Here is a 23,877-nt window from a genome sequence, read left to right as displayed (position 1 = left end):
AAACTGAGGATAATAGTGATCAACGCAAAGATATGTTGTGAGCAGGAAAAGAAAATAAACTCCTCAAATAAAGTATTGATAATCATTCATTCAGCTCCATGAATGAATGATTTTAAGCTAGAGTAGTAAAAATTAATAGTGGTAGTGTACATGGATTCCAATTCTAATTAATAGCACATTGCTGCGACCGGTTGCATGTGGGCAACATTTGATGTTGGAGGCCAGATTTTTCAAAGGACTTCTTAAATGGGAAATGAATTTGTGTTTGTAAATGCAGTTTTTTGTGCATCAACAAATGTACATATAAAATATATGGCTGCTTTTTAAGGGACCCTCTGAAAATTTAGTCTTTGAAGTTAGTGGGCTTAAATTTTGGAGAGTACTTCTGTTTTTGGAGGTTGTATTAATTTTCCCATAGGGCTGGATTGTGGTATTTAACCATGATCTCGTTTGGGGGCATCACCCCAGAGGTAGCATTGGGAGGCATTGTACCTCAGAGAATGCCTCTTGGAGCTAGCTTCCTGCCTGTGCTGTGGGGAAAGCTATCTACAAAGTATCTTTATGGACTGTAACATACTCCCCTCATGTAACAGGGGCGGAGCTATGGTTTACCCAAACCCTATCTGTCCCTGCCTCCGTGCCCCCTTGTGAATGAGCTCCTCTCATGGGAGTACCTCAACAGTGCTTTCCCAAGCAATTCCATCTGAGGATAGAGCTTTTGCTCTAATATTTGTAAGTCCTGATAATTCATTATTATTTGAAGCATTCAAATACAGCATGGTGCATCTTTTAGAACTTTGGTGCTATATCCTAAATTCATTTTTGTTTGGGTCATTTTGTGGTCTCTACTCTGTAGCCCATAATAATACTTAGTATTTCACTTCACAAGGACCAGCACGAAGCAAAAGAAGCCGTGTAGTTTTACAAAGCTGCCCTGCCAAACGTTCCAACCCTAATTTGGAGCGACCTCCACTACGCATGTTAGAGAACATTGTGCTGATAGCCCAGTCCTTAGCATCTCTGCTGAGAGTGCAAATAAGGTAGTCAATTAGTGCCTGTAGTAGTATGGCTTTTGTAACATGGCCAAAATTGTCCACTTAGAAACAGACTGAAAACATGAATTCATTTTTATAGGACTCCACCAGCTGTCATATTGTAATAACTTTTGGTCTCTACTGACTAGTGATGCATTTGAACCATTGACCTAGAAGTGAAAGGTTCCGTATCCCATCTTCTCTGCCATCCAGATTCGTTCAAATTTTAATTAAAGTTTGTCATAAATAACTTTCATCTGTTCTAATTATTGCTCTTTTCACCATTTTTCCTCTAGTATGGAAGAGTGTGAAGCCCTCTGCACTCGGCTTGCTATTATGGTCGATGGCAGTTTCAGGTGTCTTGGTTCTCCCCAGCATATTAAAAACAGGTATTATCTGTTGACATCTAAACTACTGCTGCTAAATTCAGGCAGAGATTTAGCTAGACATTTTAATAGTGCCAGCAGGGTATAAATACTTACAACTGCAGAACAGTTTTCCCTTACGTACCATTACTGAAGTTAAAAGAGAAGCATTTAAGATATTAGCAAACTAAATGGATGTATGAATGACATTGCTAAAATACTCTATGATATGTATTGGTATTTGAAAGACAAAAAGCTGTATCTAAATCAAGTTTCTATTGCACCCAACCTGAGAAATGGATTGTGTGCAGTTTGACATTTTGCTGGATTCATAAAAAAAAAGCCTTACGTTCATCACATGCCTCTCTGCTCATAGAAATAAGCATGTACCAGAACAGTACCCACGAAACAAATGCTTTCTGGGCCCTCAAATTAGCTATCCCTCTCACCTAATACCCTCTTGAGCTGACCTCAATGGTAATTGTATGTCCTGAGAATCAGGCTCTCTATTTATAAATAATGTTCTTCTCTTTCCTTCTCATGGACTGAGCACACTCAATTCTGCTTTGTATGTGCTCTGAAGTGAAACATAATCTAGGTAAGTGGGTATGTTATAAAGAGGACCGGTGCACATTACCAATAGAAAAACAGGGCAAGAAGTAGTGAGTTAAACTTCAGCTTTGAAAACTTAGATTAAATGTTAGAATAGACTTTGTGGGTCAGTTTCTCAGCTGGTGTAAATCATAGAATATCAGGGTTGGAAGGGACCTCAGGGTCATCTAGTCCAACACCCTGCTCAAAGCAGAACCAATCCCCAACTAAATCATCCCAGCCAGGGCTTTGTCAAGCCTGACCTTAAAAACCTCAAAGGAAGGAGATTCCACCACCTCCCTAGGTAACGCATTCCAGTGCTTCACCACCCTTCCAGTGAAAAAGTTTTTCCTAATATCCAACCTAAACCTCCCCCACTGCAACTTGAGACCATTACTCTTCGTTCTGTCATCTGCTACCACTGAGAATAGTCTAGATCTGTCCTCTTTGGAGCCCCCTTTCAGATAGTTGAAAGCTGCTATCAAATCCCCCCTCATTCTTCTCTTCCGCAGACTAAACAATCCCAGTTCCCTCAGCCTCTCCTCATAAGTCACATGTTCCAGTCCCCTAATCATTTTTGTTGCCCTCCGCTGGACTCTTTCCAATTTTTTCACATCCTTCTTGTAGTGTGGGGCTCAAAACTGGACACAGCACTCCAGATGAGGCCTCACCAATGTTGAATAGAGGGGAACAATCTTGTCCCTCGATCTGCTGGCAATACTCCTACTTATACAGCCCAAAATGTCATTAGTCTTCTCGCAACAAGGGCACACTGTTGACTCATATCCAGCTTCTCGCCCTCAGTCCTTTTCTGCAGAGCTGCTGCCTAGCCATTTGGTCTCTAGTGTGTAGCAGTGCATGGGATTCTTCCCTCCCTAGTGCAGGACTCTGCACTTGTCCTTGTTGAACCTCATCAGATTTCTTTTGGCCCAATCCTCTAATTTGTCTAGGTCCCTCTGTATCCTATCCCTACCCTCCAGAATATCTACCGCTCCTCCCGGTTTAGTGTCATCTGCAAACTTGTTGAGGGTGCAATCCACTCCATCCTCCAGATCCTTAATGAAGATATTGAACAAAACCGGCCCCAGGACCGACCCTTGGGGCACTCTGCTTGATACCAGCTGCCAACTAGACATGGAGCCATTAATCACTGTTGAGCCCAATGATCTAGCCAGCTTTCTATCCACCTTATAGTCCATTAATCCAGCCCATACTTCTTTAACTTGCTGGCAAGAATACTGTGGGAGACAGTATCAAAAGCTTTGCTAAAGTCAAGGAATAACACGTCCACTGCTTTCCCCTCATCCACAGAGCCAGTTATCTCGTCATAGAAGGCAATTAGATTATTCAGGCATGACTTACCCTTGGTGAATCCATGCTGACTGTTCCTGATCTGTTTCCTCTCCTCTACGTGCTTCAGAATTGATTCCTTGAGGACCTGCTCCATGATTTTTCCAGGGACTGAGGTGAGGCTGACTGGGCTGTAGCCCAGATCCTCCTCCTCCTTCTCTTTTTTAAAGATGGGCACTACATTAGCCTTTTTCGAGTCCAATCAAAATAACTCCATTGGAGTCAGTGAGGCTATGCTAATTTATACCAGCTGAGCATCTGGCATTATAACTGTAAGCACATTTAATAATAACAACAAACTCTAAAGAGAATTTTTGGGTTCACAATCCCTGGAGATATCCAAGTCTAAAATAGATATTCATCTATCAGGCAATTGGGGGCAATGAGAACTAGGCAGGGGAATATACTAGGTGACGCACGGGAAGTTCCTCCCAATACTAATGATTTCTGGACACTCACAAATCAACAACTGCTTTCAGTTTCTCCAAAACAGGATTCCAGCAGAACATATTCTCAAAAGACAGTATGTCTGACACAAATTCATAGTAGTAATTCTTGTAAAATTAATTATTTTTATGTGGAAAAACAGCACACCAGGCATATTTTACATTATCAGCAGATTTGCATTCCTTCTATTTGCCATGTCAGTTCTTTCAATAATTGAATCTTAATGGTATGCATGTGGGATTTTGTGATATGTGCACTGGTTATCAATATCATTGACGTGTCTGTAGTGAGCCCGTAGTTAAAGCTGCACTAAGATTTTCACATAAAGAAGATTAAAATTTCTTTAGCTCACAGTTCAGTGATTGAATGTGGTCTCCAGATTAACCACACTTATTATCCAGAGAGCTACTGAATTTCCTTCTCTTTCTTTCTCTTTCTTTCGGGAGGAGGGAGAAAGTCACTAACTTTTCTACAGGAATCAATATAATTATCAGGGTTCCTTCCCCACTCTGAACTCTAGGGTACAGATGTGTGGACCCACATGGAAGACCCCCTAAGCTTATTCTTACCAACTTAGGTTAAAAACTTCCCCAAGGTACAAACTTTGCCTTGTCCTTGAACAGTATGCTGCCACCACCAAGCATTTTAAACAAAGAACAGGGAAAGAGACCACTTGGAAACGTCTTCCCCCCAAAATATCCCCCCAAGCCCTACACACACCCTTTCCTGGGCAGGCTTGAGAATAATATCCTAACCAATTGGTTAAAAAGTCATCAATGACCCAAACCCCTGGATCTTGGAAGAATGTAAAAATCAATCAGGTTCTTAAAAGAAGGATTTTATTAAAAAAAAGAAAGGTAAAAATAATCTCTGTAAAATCAGGGTGGAAAATACTTTACAGGGTATTCAGATTCAAAACACAGAGGATCCCCCTCTGGGCAAAACCTTAAAGTTACAGAAAACAGGAATAAACCTCCCTCTTAACACAGGGAAAATTCACATAAAACAAAAGATAAACTAATCCGCCTTGCCTGGCTTACCTATACTGGTTGCAATATTGGAGACTTGGATTAGGATGGGTTGGAGAAGATGGATTTCTGTCTGGTCTCTCTGTCCCAAGAGAGAACAAACACGTAAACAAAGAGCACCAAAAAAAGCCTTCTCCTCTCCCCCCTCCCCCCGACCCAAGATTTGAAAGTATCTTGTCCCCTTATTGGTCCTTTGGGTCAAGTGTCAGACAGGTTAGCTGAGCTTCTTAACCCTTTACAGGTAACAGGATGTTGCGTCTGGCCAGGAGGGATTTTATAGCACTGTATAAAAAAAGGTGGTTACCCTTCCCTTTATATTTATGACAATCATCCGGATCGGAAAATTGGCTCCAACAGTCTCACTTTTGTCTTTAGCTTCCTGTAGCTAAGCCACCACCATCACCATTAACTTAGAACCTCACGCACAAGCATCCAGTACAATGATATGATGGGCAAAGTAAAAATTAAATGCAATAGAAGTTGTTCCCCTTCTCCATCTTAACACTTGGGATATACCCGAAGGGAAGCCAATGAGAATTTCATTATCCTCCATGAACTTCCATTCACTGCTTTCTCGCTGTCCAGCCTCCCTCCTTGGTTTCCAAGCTCCAATCCATACAGATATCCCTAGCCAGCTCCTGATTCCAGGTTTCTTTATTCCACTGCATGGTCACCTCGCTAACATCCCAGGTCCCCACAGACCAGATACGGTGTGCTGGCGTGAAGTGCCTCTCTATTTCACAGCTCGCTGATTGATTGATTGAGTTTAGTTTCCAAATATATACCACAATTATTCTGCAGAGGACTATTACATTTTGGTGGAAAAAATAGTTACTAACTTTCCCAGAGAAATCAATTCAGACCATTCTGCGTTGAAATTTAGCTGGTGCAGTTTTTTCTTACTCCCTGCTTAACACCACTGCTATGCTCGCCCACCTCGGATATTCACAGCCAACCTCTGGAACCCTCCTTACCTTTCCTCCCCCTCGCCCCCCCCCGCTTCTCTTATAGTTCATTCATTACTCCCTCCTCTTCCCAGCCTCCTCCTCTGCCCCCCTTTCAGCCTTACTAATCCCACTGAAACCTTACCACTTGAAATGCAGTGCGCCTCCTGTTTTCCTGGCATCCTAAATGCCCGGCTGCCAAACACTACTTCCCTCCTCAATCTGCTACCCTTACCAACCACCCAGGCTACCTACTGCCTGCTTCACTCACCAATTCCTGCGGCCTTGAAGCCTACCCACATCCCCATGCCCACTTACTCAACACCCTTTAGTGTCCCTGTTTCTTCTATATCCTGTCAATGCAGTGTCCACCAGCACTGTAACACTTCATACAAACAGAAACAAAAAGAAGGAAAAAAGTAACCCCACCCCTTACACACACGCACACACATGTACACACAAAGTTAACTTTCAGTTAAGGTGACTCAAGTCAAGAGAGTCAGTAAAACTCAATACAATCACTTAAGGCAACATTAACAACTAAATGAACTTGATTTAACCTGTTCTACTGCCCAAACGCAACTGCAGCCTTTCTCCCATCTACAACAAAATTCCCCTTCCACTTCCAACTGAAATGTACAACCTTAACCTTAACTTTGACTTCTGCATGATTAATGTATGCTATTGATAGATTATGCCTTACCTTGAAAAGGCTGTTGTTGTTGTCACGCTAAGACTGGAGTAAAGATTGTATGCTTGAGTGTTACTTTGAGGAATTTGATAAGTGCATTGTGTGTGGTTGTATCCTGAAAGTGAAAATGTGTTTGTAACGGAGGTGAGGGATCCCATTCTATTTGGTAGTGTGTGTATTGTGCTAAGTCATAATATTAATTGATTTGCTTGGTGATTGATTATGCTGAAAGGAAATTTATGTAAACCACACAAATTTTAAATTAACAATGATTTTTGTGTATGTTGGTTACACAGGTGACACTTTTTTATTTATAGTTTATTTTTAAGCAAGAATTCTGCTGAAAGGAAATTCATGTAAACCATATTAATTGTATGTTAGAACATAAAAATGGCCATCCAGCCCAGTATCCCGTCTTCTGACAGTGGACAGTGCTCGATGCTTCCAATGAGAGGGAATGAACAGAACAGGTCAATATACTGAGTAATCCATCCCCTCTCATTGAGTTCCAGCTTCTGACAGCCAGGGGTTTAGGAACACCTAGAACATGGGATTACTATCTTGGCTAATATCTTGTGATGGACTTATCCTCCATGAATTTATCTAATACTTTTTTGAACCTATTTATACTTTTGGCCTTCAGAACACACCCTGGTAATGAGTTCCACAGGTCAACTGTGCATTGTGTGAAGAAATACTTCCTTATGTTTGTTTTAAACCTGCTGCCTATTAACTTCATTGATGACCCCTGGTTCTTGTGTTATGTGAATGGGTAAATAACACTTCCTTATTCGCTTTCTCCACACCATTCATGATTTTATAGACATCTATCATATCCCCCCTTGTCTCTTTTCTAATATGAACAGTCCCAGTCTTTCTAATATCTCCTCATATAGAGGCTATACTATACTCCTAATATTTTTTGTTGTCCTTCTCTGCATCTTTTCTAATTCTAATATGTCTTTTCTGAGTTGGGACGACCTGAACTGCATGCAATATTCAAGGTGTGGGAGTACCATGGATTTTATAAAGTTGCATTATGATATTTTCTGCCTTATTATCTATCCTTTTCCTAATGGTTCCTAACATCTGTCAGCTTTTTTCCAAGGTCTCATTCTTGAGTGGTAACAACTAATTTAGACCCCATCATTTTATATGTATAGTTGGGATTATGTTTTCCAGTGTGCATTACTTTGCATTTATCAACACTGAATTTCATCTGCCATTTTGTTGCCCAGTCACCCAGTTTTGTGAGATCTCTTTTTAACTCTTCACATGCTGCTTTGGACTTAACTGTCTTGAGTAATTTTGTATCATCTGCAAATTTTGCCACCTCACTCTTTACCGCTTTTTCCAGATCATTTATGAATATATTGAACAGTGATGGTCCCAGTACAGATCCTTGGGGCACCCCGCCATTTACCTATCTCCACTTTGAAAACTGAGCATTTAACGCTACCCTTTGTTTCCTATCTTTTAATCAGTTACTATAAGTTACTCTTATCCCATGACTGCTTACTTTGCTTAAGAGCCTTTGATGAGGGGCCTTGTCAAAGGCTTTCATTAACATTTAATTCCATTAAATAAAATTAGTTTATCATTTAACATTAACAAAGGTATTTTATGTTTGTTCTACTGATGCTATGCATATTTTTATATTTACAATTTTTTTTTACACAATAAATATTCCCAAATCACGTGTAGCTATAGTGGTCTAACTGACAGTTGAGTGAAACAAATAAATCTGAATATTGTGTCAGCATCTGAACCAAACCTTTATGTCATTGGTTCATTTCAATTTAAAAGCCATACGTTTTGGTGACAAGCATAATTCTGTAACACTTTCTTGGAACCTTATTTTAACATACTAAAACGAGGCAATGCTGTATAATAGGAGAACCCAGTAGGAGACATATTTTTAGTTTATTTACCATAGTATTATTATGTCTTGGGGTTTTACCCATACATAAATATAGCAACTCAAACTCCACACTGAGAAGAGGTTATTTCTAGACTCAGATAATTTCTACTGCTGTTTTACTGCTTTCCCTATTTGCCCTAGTCTCTCTTCCTGTTTTCCTTCTTCCCTATTCTCAGCCGATACGTTCACTGTTCATCCAAGGTCCGAGTTATGCTTGCAGGTAGTCTATCTCCGGTTCAGATTCGGGGCCATTTGTAAGATGATATTTGTCTATGTTGACAGAGATTTAAAATATCTCAGACTCATTGCCACTATTAAAGTTATTGTCCAGTTCCTTTAGAAGATCTCTTATTGCAGCTGCTAAATTTCTGAATAATGCCAGAAAGGCTTTGTTACTTGGAAAGAGTGAGCATAGAGGTGAGCTGGAAACTCATTTGTAGATATGGTTTGCAGGAGCTACATGCTTTAGTAGACGTGGCTGCTAAAACCTAATTTCAGTTGACTCCTGCCAAATAAGTCACTCTAAATTGTGAATTGATTACATTTCTGCTCTCTCCCCAGCATTCTCCATGATATTTTATGTTTTTCAAGAAATTGCACAGAAGCATTTTTATGTTCGATACAGCTGGCCAATCCTCTAGGAACAGTATTTTGAATATCTTCCTTCATTGTGGGTCCATCTGGACAGATTTCTCATAGTTGAAATACCCATACCCATTTTTCAAGTGCTGGATGCACATCAAGTCTGTGCACAAATAATATCAGCAAGCCAGCTGATTAAATTACCCAACAACTAATCCATTTGTTATGGCAGAGCTGAAGTGAAAATGTGTTGCCAAACTGGTTACACTTTACCATTTAAAAAATTAGGTTGATGAGGAAGATTTTCGTCTTTCTTTCTAACGCATTTGTGGATTTCTTAGAGTGAAAGGAGAGATTTGAATTTAAAAATCTCATGAATATTCCAGTGCTGAGTGGAAACAGCGTTACAATACTGGAGGATCCTGGGATTTATTAGGTAATAAAGTCATGATGTGTTTATTAGAAATCATAAAACATGTCATTAATGACATGGAATAATGCAATTTTTATACCTATTATCTTGAAAAATCAAAATATTTTTTTCATTTGACAAACTGGTTATTGTCACTGAGTGTGTAGGCATATATGGGTAATATATTTATCTCAATATATTCTCAATGAAGAATTAAGGTTGAAAGCAGCTTTCTGTGGAGTCCAGCTAGCACTCCCTGAAAAGGTACATTTTTCATTACAAATATTATGTATCTTTAGAAATTCCCAAACATTTGAAGTCTGGGAATGAGCCTTATCTATTTATATTTATACATATTAAACACCAAACCTTACATTAAAATAACATGATTAAGTTGCAAACTCAAGCACAAGAAAGTTAGGAAATGCCTGAATTAAAGTTGCCTGAGCACTGAATGAGGCACAGGTCCTGTTAAAGACTTTAGTATAATGCATTTGCAAAAGAGGGCCCTATTAAGGTTAATAGAGGGCCTTATTTCTAACATTCCCTGACTTTTGTGTGCTTGGCCTTGCAACCTTAATGATGATGTTTTAATAATTTTGTGTGTGTAATAGCCTAGGTTTTTTTTTTAAAAAAAAAAAAGCTAACTGAAGAAAACAGAAATTCCATCATTTGACATCAGATTGATATCCACATAGGTCATCAGTAGGTTTGGAACCTTTAATTCCACTGTACAGACTTCCATGTGAGCTAATGAAATAGTTGATAGCAGTAGTAGCTGCCATCCTCTATGTAGACCAGCACTAGAGGGAATGGGACACTTTGCCAGTGGGTGTCATAGACATTTGCTGACACCTGAGGAATCATGAGGCTTGGGAATCTTGGTTTCCATTCCAGGCTCTGGAGGGGAGTGTGCTCTAGTGGGCACAGACTCTTGTGTTCATTCTCCCCAACCATGACCTCTTCTGTCCCATCTGATACAATCTGTCCCTGTCCCAGTCCTAGCTCTTCCCTGCCCCTGACTCCTCATCTCAGTCCCATTCTCCTTGCCTCTCCAGTTCCAAACTCCACTCCTCAGGCTTCTCTTCTTAGTCCCGGGCTTCTTGCCCAGCAAGTCCTAATCTAATCCCTCCAGACAACCCTTACTGAAACAATCATAGTCCCCTCTTCTCATCTGATCAATCTCATTCTACCCTCAGTTATGTCTCCCAGCCGATATTCCCATTCCTTCTGGCTTCCAGAAGCTCTTTATCAAATTTGTGCTTCTCTTGCCTAGCTCCTTCTTCCAGCCTCTCTGCCAAAATTACCAGTACTCCCCCCTCATTGTGGCTCCTCTTCATATCTGTTTCCCTCACTTCAGTCCACTGCCCCACTAGGTCTCAGATCCAGTCTTTTCCTCCAGACAATCCCAGTCTTCCCCTGTTTCCTCATCTAAACACAGTCTTCCCTGACCTACTGGCTTGCAATCATCCCTCCACCTGTTTTTCTTTCCAGGTCCCAATCCAACCTCCTTCCTCAGCCACTCCCAATTTCCCTCTGCCATCCTCCAGTCCTGTCTCCACCCCTACAAGTTCCGTCTCATAATCTACTCCCCCTGTGACCCTCCCCCAACACACATCTGGCTCTTGTCCCTTCTGCATTCCAATCAGGCAGCTTCCTTCTCCACACTACGAGGCCATAGGAGTGAGACTTTCTGCTCAGGTGACTAGACCTGCGTAGCTGGTGGCAGCCCAAATCTGTAATCGCAGGGAACATTCTGCTCAGCCCAGGGCTGGAACATGTCCAACACACTCACTCTTTGGGGTATTTAATGGCTAAAATCTAAGTTTCTACTGAGTATGTGCACACTGCAGTTTTTCACAGGCTTATAACTTGGCCAAATTAGGTGGATCTTCATGGGGAGAGCAAAAAGTACACCTAGACACAAAGTACACCCTGACAAATTTCAAGTCCCTGCTCCAAATCTGGGCCACTACAACTTTTCCAACTTTTCTATAAAAATTTGCCGGACTCTCTCAACCTGAGTAAAACAACATATTTTAATCTAGCCTTATTCTTGACATTGGCCAAAACCATTTTAGCTGAAATTTCCCCAAAACAAATTCAGTCTGAGGCCAGCACAAAGCATGAAAAATTTCAGCCCAAATGGTTAAAGGTTGGCAAAGTTACAAGCAACTGAAAACAAGATCTTATAATGAGCACGATCAGGCAACCTCAGCAGGTTGTGCTAGTAGCCTGGTCTGTAATATATAGGGTCTGAACCACCACTTCATCACTCCACCAGTGGAAGACCAGAGTATCACCGTGGTGAATCAAGCCCAGGGGATGGGTGTGGGTGTACATAGGTACACACACACAAACTGTATGTATACATGTGTATGTTTAATACCGTTATCAAGATTTTGATATACAGTATGCTCCCCTTTATCCAAAACCCTTCCTTATCCTCCATTCAGAGTCTTGGTCTGGAGTCTCTACTGTGCCCCACACCTTGCGCCTGCAGGGATTGATGGGAGTGAGTGAGCATGGGCAGAGCAGAAACTCCCAGCCAGGACTGCAAGGAGGAGGAAGAGGAGGGGGACGAGCCCCCAGGCTCAGGGGAGGCCATCCCTCTACTGAATAGCTTCTGCCATCTTGATTATCTGAAATCTCAATTATCGGAATAAGATCCATGCCCACCCTGCTATTTAGATAATTAGGAGTATACTGTATATAAAATAATCAAAATTTTAAAAATAGGTGCCTACATTTAGGATCTTAAACCCATAAGTGTCAAGTGCCCAACATCTCATGTTGACTGTGGTGGGAGTTGCTGGGAGCAAAGCATTTAAAAAAAAAACATGCCACCTATTTAGCGACCTAAATATGGACTTGTGACACTAGGTTTTGAAAAATCTAGGTTCTGAGTGTGTATACATGGACATGTCTTATGAACTATATGTCCAATACACTATATATGGCCCATACCTGTGTATTATGTGTCAATCTGTCTGTTTTTACATTCCTGTTGTTACTTAAGAAAACAGATAATTACAAAAAGAAATAACTGATGAATAGCTTATGGGAAGGAGATTTTATATATTAAAAATTGCTATAAAATCTACTTATGACTTTGTATTTGTTCAGCAACACTGAGGTTGTTCCACTTCGAATAACCATATAAGGAAATGGCATATAGAAGTTGGTACCAGTTTTGAATTTGTTATTAAGCTTTTTTTTAAGAAAGTGAAAGTTTCATCAGTTCAGTTTTAATTTTTAATAGATACATTTATCTCAATTTTTTTCTCTTTTCAAATACATTTGTATTTGTTTGTAAATTTTATTACGTAAAACAGTCATGCTGGGCCAAATCAATGATCCATCTAGCCCAGTATCCTGTTATCTAGCAGTGGCCAATGCCAGATGCCTCAGAGGGTGTCAAGGTTCCTCCCCACTCTGAACTCTAGGGTACAGATGTGGGGACCTGCATGAAAAACCCGCTAAGCTTATTTTTATCAGTTTAGATTAAAACTTCCCCAAGTACCAACTATTTTACCTTTTGTCCCTGGGCCTTATTGCTGACACCACCAAGCGTCTAACAAATATAACAGGGAAAGAGCCTGCTTGGAAATGTCTTTGCTTTTTCATTGTTCTTAAGATCCAAGGGTTTGTTCACCTATGCAAATTGGTGAGGATTTTTATCAAGCCTTTCCCAGGAAAGGGGCTGTAGGGCTTGGGGGGATTTTAGGGGCAATCAGCTTCTTAAAAGAAGAATTTTAATTAAAGAAAAAGTAAAAGAATCATCTCTGTAAAATCAGGATGGTAAATACCTTACAGGGTAATCAGATTCAAAACATAGAGAATCCCTCTAGGCTAAACATTAAGTTACAAAAAGACACAAAACCAGGAATATACATTCCATTCAGCACAACTTATTTTTTCAGCCATTTAAACAAAACAGAATCTAACGCATCTCTAACTAGATTGCTTATTAACCCTTTACAGGAGTTCTGACCTGCATTCCTGGCAAAAGCAACACACAGAGAGAACCCTTTGTTTCCCCCCGCCCCCCCACCTCCAGCTTTGAAAGTATCTTGTTTCCTCATTGGTCATTTTGGTCAGGTGCCAGTGAGGTTATCTTAGCTTCTTAACCCTTTACAGGTGAAAGGGTTTTTCCTCTGGCCGGGAGGGATTTAAAGGTGTTTATCCTTCCCTTTATATTTATGACAGAGGAAATGAACAGAACAGAGCAATTATTCAGTGATCCACCTCTGTCATCCAGTTGCAGCTTCCAGAAGTCAGAGGTTTAAGAACATTAAGTATGAGGTTGTGTCCCTGAGCACCCTGGCTAATAGCCAGGGATGGACCTTTCCTCCATGAAATTATCTTTTTTGAACCCAGTTATACTTTTTGCCTTCAACATCCCCTGGCAATGAGTTCTACAGGTTTACTGTGCATTGTGTGAAGAGTCACACAGAGGGCCTCCCAAGAGAGGGCCTGATCCTTTGTTGATGTGAGTAGTGCTAATTGAAGTCAGGCAACTTGCACCCATGATGACTATTCATTTAAGGGAAGAAAAAATTGCATCCGATGTATGGAAAGGAATGTGAAGTAAAGTAAAGAGTTAAGCATTGCAGTAGTGTGTTGTTTCTTATTCTTGAAGTATGGCTGATGTTCTGAAGGATATGGCTTATGGTCTCTCTTCCAGACATTAAATTCTAATAATGCTTTGATTTTATTGTCTGATATAATGTTATTCTTTGAGTAATCTGTTGATATTATATGAAGCAATAGAAGAGATCAGTCAAGCTAGTTTTATACTAAATGATAAAGTGTGCACATTATTTTTTCACAAGCAAATTTTCAGACAGTGCTAATTTAATGATGCATATTTCCGGGCGGAGACAACAGAACTAGAAAGAACAACATCAAGGAAATGTGTGTTTTGAATAGTGAGATATATCTAGATGATTAGCAGCTCGGGCTAGTCATCAGGAATTAAGATACAGGCCCAGATATGCTGCTTCACTGAAATTACATTTAGCAAACTTGGTGGGAAGGGTGGTGTAGGAATTCACAGAGCTCCTTGCTGTAGCTGTCTAATACTCTGCCAATTCTTGGTGCAGGTTACAGGAGCACCCACATACTTCTGTAAATTGGTGACCACACTCAGCTAGTACATCTGCCAACTGAGTGTAGCAGGAAGATGTTGGCATCCAGCCACTTCTCTTCCACTCCCTCCAAGCCCCTGCACTGGGCTTTTGAGAAGGTGGCATAAGAGATAGCATTAATGGCTTTGTATCCCCTGGAGAATCCCTGGTTAGAGGAGACAGCCTCCATTCCCTTTACACTGCCTGTGTGGCACAAAGGGAACAGAGCAGGGCTGGGAACCAGCTCGATAATATAGTTGGTATTTACAAAATAATGGTCCAATCATGTAGACACTCAATGAGTAACTTTACTTCCATGAGCAGTTCCTTTGGGTTTGGTCAGAGTCCAAATTGAACAAATAGCCTGGTTGGAAAAGAGCGAGATTAAAAACAAATGAAGGCAGCATTAAATTGATGTGATGGTGCATGCTTATAGCAATGGAAAACGCCTTTGCTGAGCAGTGCCGAAGATAGGGCAACAGATGGCTGCTGAACAGGTGCGCTGGTTCAACTGATGCCTCTTTAACGATTGTTTTCCTCCTCCAGTCTTGAACTTTTTGGTATTTAAGGTTTGCTCCTAGCACTGCTAATCAAACCAGAATGTGGTGGTCTGTGTAATTCCACTTTGGGTTTCTGCATTAATTGTATCAGTTGGGTCAGAGAGGAAAACATTTAGAGGAAAAAATGGTCAGTTCAATTTCCATTGCCTCAGTTGACTACAGAGAGCAATTTGCTGGCTGATTACAGAAAGGGGGGGAGATGTTGTAGATGATCACAGTACCCTGTACAGAAACTTCTGCAGAATTCAAGGTATAGGAGATGCATATTTTGACTAGCCAGAAACATTTCCCATTTTTGAAAGCTTTTTATTTGTACCCATGTTGGTATTCATGCCATTCAGGATTAAGAATTACATTAAGCCACAGAGATTTCTGTCCGTGCTAATCAGAATTTTTATTTTTCATTGGAAACGTCACTGCATGCAACATTTTCATTTTATGAGACAGCTGAACATCTCCATAAAACAGCATTTTTCTGACTGTAATTCCACAGGACCTCTGTTACAGGCACCAGAAGACTGATCAGAATCAATGCTCTCTCGTAAAAGGTTACCTTCGCTTGGCTTCCATCTACATTGAATACCCTTGTTAACACTATCCATCTTTGTTGCATTTTGTTTGTCATTTCTGCAGGGATGATGATATGCATATAAAAGATTTAATTACCAGTCTATTATGTGTTTGTAAATCATTGAAACCAGCCAGCCACTGCTCTGGATTCCACAGCATTCTGCATCCTTCTCCTGTGATCATGTTGTTCACATGTTACTTCGTGCTAGTCAAAGAATGTTTGGAAATCAACAGCACAGATTGGGTAGTGTCGCATTTGAACAAAGCTAAATAATGGCATGTTTCCTTTTCCGATGCCATTTAAATGTTTGGGTCCAAATGCAATCGGAAAAATAAAACAAAACACATGCAGTGTTGGGGTGCTGTCTATATCTTTTTAAACAAGTCATCACACTCATATTTTAGGGTGCTGCAACACAGCTTTGCTACGTAGCCTTTGTACCAACCATTCCCACAATAAGATTCTTCAGTCTAATAAGATACATGAAAATAATACTTTGCTCTATGGATTTAAACTTTTGAAATAATTGGCTAGGTCTTCACCTGGTACATATTAACCATCTGCACTATATGCTAGAAAGAATATATTTAATAAAATAATGCTTTAGTTAGGTTTTCAAAACTTGACTTACCTACATATTATGTAATGTGTCCAGAGAGAGGAAAATAAATTATCTACATTATTCCATGAGATTTAATAGTGTTAACAAGTAGTTAAAGTAGGAAACTAGGAATCAGGAGACTTGGGTTGTGTTCCTAAATGTTGCTGATTTGTAGTATGAACATTGACAAAGCACTTAACAACTCTATGCCTTACTTTCTACTTCTGTAAAATACAGATAATACCCATGTTTGTAAAACATTTGAGCTCCTCCATGGCAAGGTCTCACTAAATGCAATGTATTGTGATCACCTACAGTTTAATACTTTCTCTCTCCCATTAGGAAAAATACACCTCCTACTCTTCCTTTTCTGTATTTGGTTCTGGCAACAAATGCTATCCTCTACTGACTGTTCAAAGCTGTGTAGTCATTAAGACATGTCCTCCTTTTACAAATAACAGTTTTGTGGCACTATGAGTATCAGTGACATTGTCTCTTCCTTGTGGTTATCAGTGTGTGTTGATGATATAATATTAAAATCCCAGTGGTGGTAATACAATAGGCATCCATGTTGTTACTTGATAACATTGTATGACAATCAATTTAGCTGAGCATTCTTTTCATCTTTATGGAAAAGAACATGTACATCTCTGTCTCTGCTCAATGCTTTCAGGTTTGGAGATGGCTATTCAGTCAAGGTTTGGCTTAACAAAGAAACAAGTAACCACGGTGCTATTTTGGACTATCTGCAGCTACATTTTCCAGGAACACAGTTTAAGGTACGCCTGAAATTCTCTGTTTATAGCAGTTGCCAAGGATAGGTTCTTGAGACCATTAACGAAAAGTAAAGTTGAATAAACTAGCTGGTTTCTCATTCTTTCCTGATCAATATGGCTACTCGTTTTAATTGATATGTGCGTAACTGTTAAATTGTCACCCACAGTATGGTGCAGATTAACCTCAGATGCAGAGTAGGGCCATTTCGGCAGCATAAGCAAATGTGATTGGTTCATGAGCTGCACTTCCCTTTTCTTATATTTGGTATTTACAGAGTCAGAATTTCCAGGACATGCACACAGGGCCTGATCCTATGTCCACTGAAGTGAATGGAAGTAATTTTGGAGTTAATACATCAGCAACACCATATTTTAGTTTGTCCTCACCCAGTCAATCCAGTACCTAGAAAATGGAAGTCAGGTGATCTTATTGCATTAGGAAGTCAACATTTACCCACAGCTACCACACAGTGACATCTAAAATGCCTCCGATGCCTTCTATTTTAAGCATAAGGATATGACGTAGTGTTTCAGGTATCGTGTGATAACTCTTGATTGTTGAATGGCAATTACTATGTATACATGTCATCACCAGAAAAGCTCTCAAATATATATTTAATAGTTGACTGAAAGTTGTGCTACAACTTTGTTCTCCTTTCCCAGCAGGTTGCCTGATTTAAAATAGGGGGCTCGGAATTAAAATAGGGGAATTCTTCTGAGGCTGAACTAATGCAAGGAAATGGGCATCCCAACCAAGAGATCCAGTTATATAATATTTTAGACATTTTCTCTCAAGACATTTGAACTCCTCCTTTCATTTTTCTTTCTTTTCTTCAGTCCATCCGTTCAGATAAACAGGTGTGATGTCTTAATCTAATGAGGTGTACAAGCCCATAGATGTAGTGAGATTTTCATTTTCACAGGCACTTGGCTATTTGGTTAAATAATATTACTGATGTAGAAATCACACATTTTTGCTCTTAGCTGTGTTCATAATAAACTCTAATGGTAACCCAGGATTAGTTGGTTTGTGTGTGTTTATATAAAATAGATGTGGTACCCACTAGTTAATAAAAGTAAACTTTATTCTACTTTCTCTAATCTTGCCAATGTCTGCAGTAAAATGGCTATAGTCCTGTGCTCTGAAGCACCTCTGTTTTCCAAGGTCACAGAGGAAAAGTCAATTGGTGTGTTGCTCACTGTATCCATAAGTGTCCTGGATTTGCATATATTGTATGATATGAACACATCATAAAAGGGTAACACTTTCAAATATACCACAGCCATCTGTCACATCCCCAAAATGTGTGTTCAGGCATAAATATCAAACTCAGTAGATTAAAACATATATTTTCACATGCAAAATTGATCCTTTATAGGTGTAATTTAGAACTCTGTCTCTGAAAATGTATCCTATAAAAGTAGATGGTCCCAAGCTGTAGAATTTTGGTCTGCATATCGGTTTCTAGCACCCTGAGTGTCGGGATAGGGTTCTGATTTAAGGTTTTGGTTTGGCCATTGTAGATACCGGCTGTGACATGCTGATTTCAATGTGGCTTCTGAAATGTTTCCCATTCCCCAAAGTGTCTGAATCAATGGGTTTGGTTTGAAGCCCTCTCTAACCTTAAAATTTATAAGAAAAATACATCCCCGCAGCTGCAAACAGCTCGCTGTCTTTCAGGTCTATTGTGATAGCTTTGTGGAAACTGAAAGATCTTTTCTGAACCACACCACGTTGTGCCTTTTACAATGTTACAATCAAGATCTAGTGGATTCTTACAGAATCCTATTTTTCAGCTGAGGCTCATATTGAAACCGGGTCAGTTGAAAATAAATATAACTCTATCAGAATATTCACTAGCATTTATTTATGTTTGTTTGAAGGAACAGCACCTTAATCTCCAGGAGTATCGTGTACCGTACGGATGCGGCTGCTTACCAGAGCTCTTCAAAGTTTTAGAGAACCACAAAGTTCTACTGCAAATCAAACATTATTCCATTAATGAAACCACTTTAGAGCAGGTATGTTCCTCCTCTGTGTTGCCTCTCTTTTTCTGAATATGCTGTGCCACTTTAATTAAGTATGCAGTAGAATATTGCAGTATATAGTTTATCTAGAGCTGTCCTAGTGCGATTCATAACCCACGATAACCTTATAACTAAAGGCTTTTCTTCCTTAGTGCAAGTGGTTGGGATCTTTCCTTTTGAAGCAAATGTCATGCAGTTTACTTGCATTTGCAACCTATGTACCACTGCAACAGGCACATTAGAAACACACAGATAGAAGGGTTCCCTGCTGATGCCTATGAAATCCTGGGTTTACATCATGTATAATATAGTGATGATCCTGACATTCCTGAGTGCCTGTGGCATCTAGGGATATAACTTCTCACGTATCTTCTGAAAACGCTGAGAAGCTGAGCTAGTCAGAACATTAATTATGTATAATATTTGCTGTGAGATTAGCTCTTTTTTCCAAGTGCAAATCATTCATGAACAGACTTTGATTTGTATGAATCTATCAGCTCCTGCTGCTTTAATTATTCAGTGAGCAATTTATCCAAACAAATAGCCTATGGGTTGTTCCTTGACTGTTCACTCAAGCTTGTTTACTCTTCATTATTTATGGTGAGTGATTATGGTGAGTGTACTGTTTTTGCACCCTGCCTGAATAAGTGAAAGTTTTAAACAGGATAACAAATATACTTCCTCTTGAATGAATTCCTTTGCTTCCATGTGAATATTGTTATGGGAATGAAGAACTGTCATCCCTCAAATATCCGAGTGATCAAAAAACCCTTTCACATGAATGTAGGTGAAAAGGAAATGAGCAGGGGACCCAACTGAATACAACGGGCATTTGGAATTCAAATGGATGTTTGGCCACATCAATCCACAGCATTCAGAAGGTTACTCAACATAAATTTTAGCTTTAAATATCTGGGCGTAGATCCTGCACCACTGAAGTCAATGGGAGTTTTACCATTCAAGTGGGTGGAAGCAGGATCAGGCCCCTCCCTAATTTTTTTTAAAAAGTATTGATTTGTTTATTCAATACAAGCAAAATCCAGTGTTCCCAAGGAATGTGGATAACCATATAAAATTTGAACTTATTTTATCATTATTTTTATTTGACTTGAAGATGTAGAGGTGAGGAGCAATTTGTTTGCAAACTGCTCTAGATCAAATGTAACTCCTGAAGGGATTTCATCAGTTTTGAACACAGACTTTACTGATTTGCTTTAGAAAGCATCTTAATAAAAGTGGCCTGAAAAAGTCACAAAAGGAGACAAAGTTCTAGCTCATGTATTGCTATCCCATAAGCCCTCCTCTGTTGTATCTTGCAGGTATTTATTCATTTTGCTACTCAGCAGCAGGAAACGTCTTATTCTGCACAAGAATCTTCCACCAATCATCATCACCATCTGCCAGTCTAGGCTCAGTGCAGTTCACCATCCAGCAAAATATTTTACAGTCAATACAACTTTTCACCTGGTTACTGCCAAACTGAAAGGGAAGGCAAAATTTGCAATTTATAGACCAAAAAACAGAGCTACCAGTTCTTAGTAGAAAGGGTGGTTATTATACAGACAAACGGCCAAAAAAAAAGTACACTCCTTTACTGAACTGGAATTTTGTAATAAAACAGTTGGCCTAATTAATGGAAATCTGTAACACAGTAAAAGGGCTGATCGTATAAAGAGTGACATTTCAGAATTTTTTTGCTGGAGGGGGTGGGGAGGTAGCCCTCTGTTCATTTGATCACAGTCACATTAAATATCCATAATTACTACATGAGAAGGGAAGCCAACCCAATGGATATCAGGAACAGCCATGCTATCATATAATATTTGTATTTAATAACTCAAATGAGAGCACTTTGACTTCTGCAATAATTCAGTTCTGTGTTATGACAAGCTAAATTAGCCTTTTTTATTGTATAAAAGAAGCACTATATTCCATAAGGGCTTTTTGTCACAGGGAGTATTAGTCGGTTATATTAAGTACATTTAACAAGGTTTCATGAATCACACTTGACAAGGAGTTCTCCCTAACACCTGTAGGTTATTTCTTTAGGGATTCTAGAGCATCATTAATAATCTATTTTGTTAGCTTTTTTATGTTACTTTTTAACGTTCTAAGAGAAGGTCAAACTGGGTTTGTAGCCCAGGACATACTGGAAGTAGATGAGATAAGTGTACAGGCATTGATCAATAACCTTTTCAGTCTATTTCAGATTCTTCAGACAGGGCTGTGCCATAGCCTTCAATAGGGTCACCAGCCTGTAAATCTGAGACAGAAATTAACATTTAATGAACAAAACCTCAGCCTCTTTCATCCATCCTCATATTCTGTGGCTAGAGAAAGATCAGAACTTCTTGGAGTGGGGGGAAGAGGAGAAGCTCTTAGCTCTTTTTTTATAAACAAGCTCTCTGGGAACCCTGTGCCCAGAAGTAGATATCGCTTTCATTTGGGCTCTATTATCTGATAGTTGAAATTTTGGAACACTGTGGTATTTCTGTGGTATAATTGATGTGAAAATCAAATTGTACACTTTGAGATAAAAGGATCTAATCAGAGGCTATCTGTGTTCCTGTGTCCCTGCTTTAAAATGACATCCTGCTACAGCATGGCATTAAAGTGTTATGCTTGTGCCTTAGGCTTTTCAAGCTGACCCAAAAGGGTTTTTGATTCTCACATTGGCAGGTGTATTTTTGGACCATGATGCTTGTGAACGAATTTAGAACTCAGGGTTCCCACTTTGAAAAATTATTCTTGCTCTTTTCAAAATGTTAAATCCTGAAAACTTAATTAAATGTCAGTTTTCTGAGTAAAGTGTGGAATATTGTATTAATGTAGTGGGTGAATAAAGTAAATAAGATTTATTTCAGACTGATGTTTGAATGCAATTCTGTTAACTAAATTTCTCTTCTTTGAATCTCTTCATCTGTCTCTCTCTCGGGACCCAATTTAATTGAAGCAAGTAGCAAACAATGTTTCTCTCCCAATCCTTTATGGTTGAAGAAGGTCAAAATCTAATTGAGTTCCAGTGTACTGGGTTCTGTCTCAGAGGACATTTTCCCAGTCTTTGAAATGCTGCACTCTGGAAGTTTGCAAAGTCTAGTCTTTGAAGAATTTTTTTTTTTAATTAAAGAAAAAAAAATCTGTTCCAAGAAAAGGTCAATTCATATGTTAATGTTGACAGAGTCACTGAATTTCTGAATCACACAAAAATGGTATGCATGTTATCACCTTTGGATTTTGAATCCAAGACAACAGAGGATTTTAAAGAAAAAATACACCTTCTCTTATGAGATTTCTGGTAGGTATTTCCATGACCGATTTCTCTGTGTCAGACTGTGTGCCTCTTGCTTTGCAGGATGAAATGAGAACTGAACTCAGAATTTAAAACAAAGGAATGGCTGAAATGCTAAAGTTGAAATAGGGAAGATGAGTTTCACATCTATCTGTTTAAAAGCCTATTCCCATGCCCGTTGAAGTAAAAAGAAAAGGCTTCCACTTACTTCTGTACTGGTTGGATCTAATTTTACTTTCACACTTTCTAGAATGAAATTGGTAGAGAAAAGCCCAAATCAGAACCCCCCATGAATTTAGGATTTTAATTACTTTGGATCTTAACCTCCCATATGGTTTTCAGTCCAGAACAAAAGGGACCTATTTCCCAGATCTGGTTCACATGTGACCATAGTTAGTGGAAATCTGAAAATAACAAAATCTTATGACATTTCCAGTTAAAATGGTGGGAGCCTTGTTGCAGTCATCTGCTCTGGTGATTTGTAAGATTTGTACCATTAAAGGCCATGTCTCCTCTGAATGGTTTGTGACACTTTTTGGTGTAGTTGAATCTGACCAGAATGGGCTTGAACCTGAACGTTGAACCCAGCCTAAACCTAATCAGGTTAGAATAACTGCTTTCTTGATTCATCTCTAGAAATGGGAAAGATGGAATGGTATTTACATCTTTTAATGTCAGCAGCTTGCAAATGTGTTTTTGTTTTGTTTTAAAAAAGGCATCAGATCAGAGCCACAAATGAAAATATCTTGCTTTGATTGAATGAGAGCTGAGGTCAGACAGGAGGAGTTCTGGAAGACAACATTCTTTCAGAGTTACACACTAGATGGTGACATCACAAACAAAACTGTTGCTGCAAGTGTCATGATCGTGGAAGCAAATTTGAAATGGAAATCACACCTTTCTTAATCCGGCAGAGAAAGCAAGATTCCAGTTCTTTCAGCATGGGCCTTCCCATTGTGTGCTTTAATGAAACTTCTTTGTGCTGAGTAATGATTTGGTCATCTGAAAAGACATCAGAAGTCTCTCTTCCTTTTTGTTGTTGTTTAGCATCATAGCAAAGATTGTTTCATCAGTGCAATTGTACTTACTGCCAAACTGAAATACACATTCGGCCGAATTCTGGCCCCTCTTGTACCCATAAATGTGATGCCCATGAAAAGAAGGTGCGTTAAAGTAGCCAGGGGACTTTAAAGAAGGATGGTGATGCACTCAGGCAGATCAAATTAGTAAATGCATACGCCTGGTTTTCCATGATTGTCAATAGATGGAGAAACATGGGTTTCAACTGTAAGAAAGGTAAAACCAATAGGCAAGATCTGTATATACATCTAATTTATTCCAGCTAGAGAACAACACACTGCCTACCTTTTCCATCCCATTTGCCAATCTGCTGTGCCAGCTATGGTTAAAAGAAATACCATGAGGATTAAAGAGTAGGAGTTCAGCAGAATATAAGGGAGCCAGCAGGAAATGAACAGGATCCTCCTGCCAGGGAAGAATGGCAGGTGAGATCACATGGGATTACATTGATGTGGACTTCTTCCAATCTCAGGAAAAT

General features: G+C 39.4%; 1 protein-coding gene across 1 annotated transcript in view; it reads left to right on the top strand.

Annotated features, from left to right (window-relative positions):
• ABCA13 (ATP binding cassette subfamily A member 13) overlaps positions 1 to 21,838 on the top strand; it is a 226,962-nt gene extending 205,124 nt beyond the window's left edge. Inside the window, exons 43-46 of the mRNA XM_073329650.1 lie at positions 1,331 to 1,423; positions 16,900 to 17,005; positions 18,887 to 19,024; positions 20,350 to 21,838. Coding sequence (XP_073185751.1) covers positions 1,331 to 1,423; positions 16,900 to 17,005; positions 18,887 to 19,024; positions 20,350 to 20,439 — 427 coding nt within the window. The 3' untranslated portion in view covers positions 20,440 to 21,838. The remainder of the gene's footprint in view (positions 1 to 1,330; positions 1,424 to 16,899; positions 17,006 to 18,886; positions 19,025 to 20,349) is intronic.
• Positions 21,839 to 23,877: the final 2,039 nt, after the last annotated feature.

Source organism: Lepidochelys kempii, chromosome 2 (genome assembly GCF_965140265.1).
Source record: "Lepidochelys kempii isolate rLepKem1 chromosome 2, rLepKem1.hap2, whole genome shotgun sequence".
Taxonomy (NCBI): Eukaryota; Metazoa; Chordata; order Testudines; family Cheloniidae; genus Lepidochelys; species Lepidochelys kempii.
Note: the sequence above shows the minus strand (reverse complement) of the source record. Positions and strands in the feature narration are given on the sequence as shown.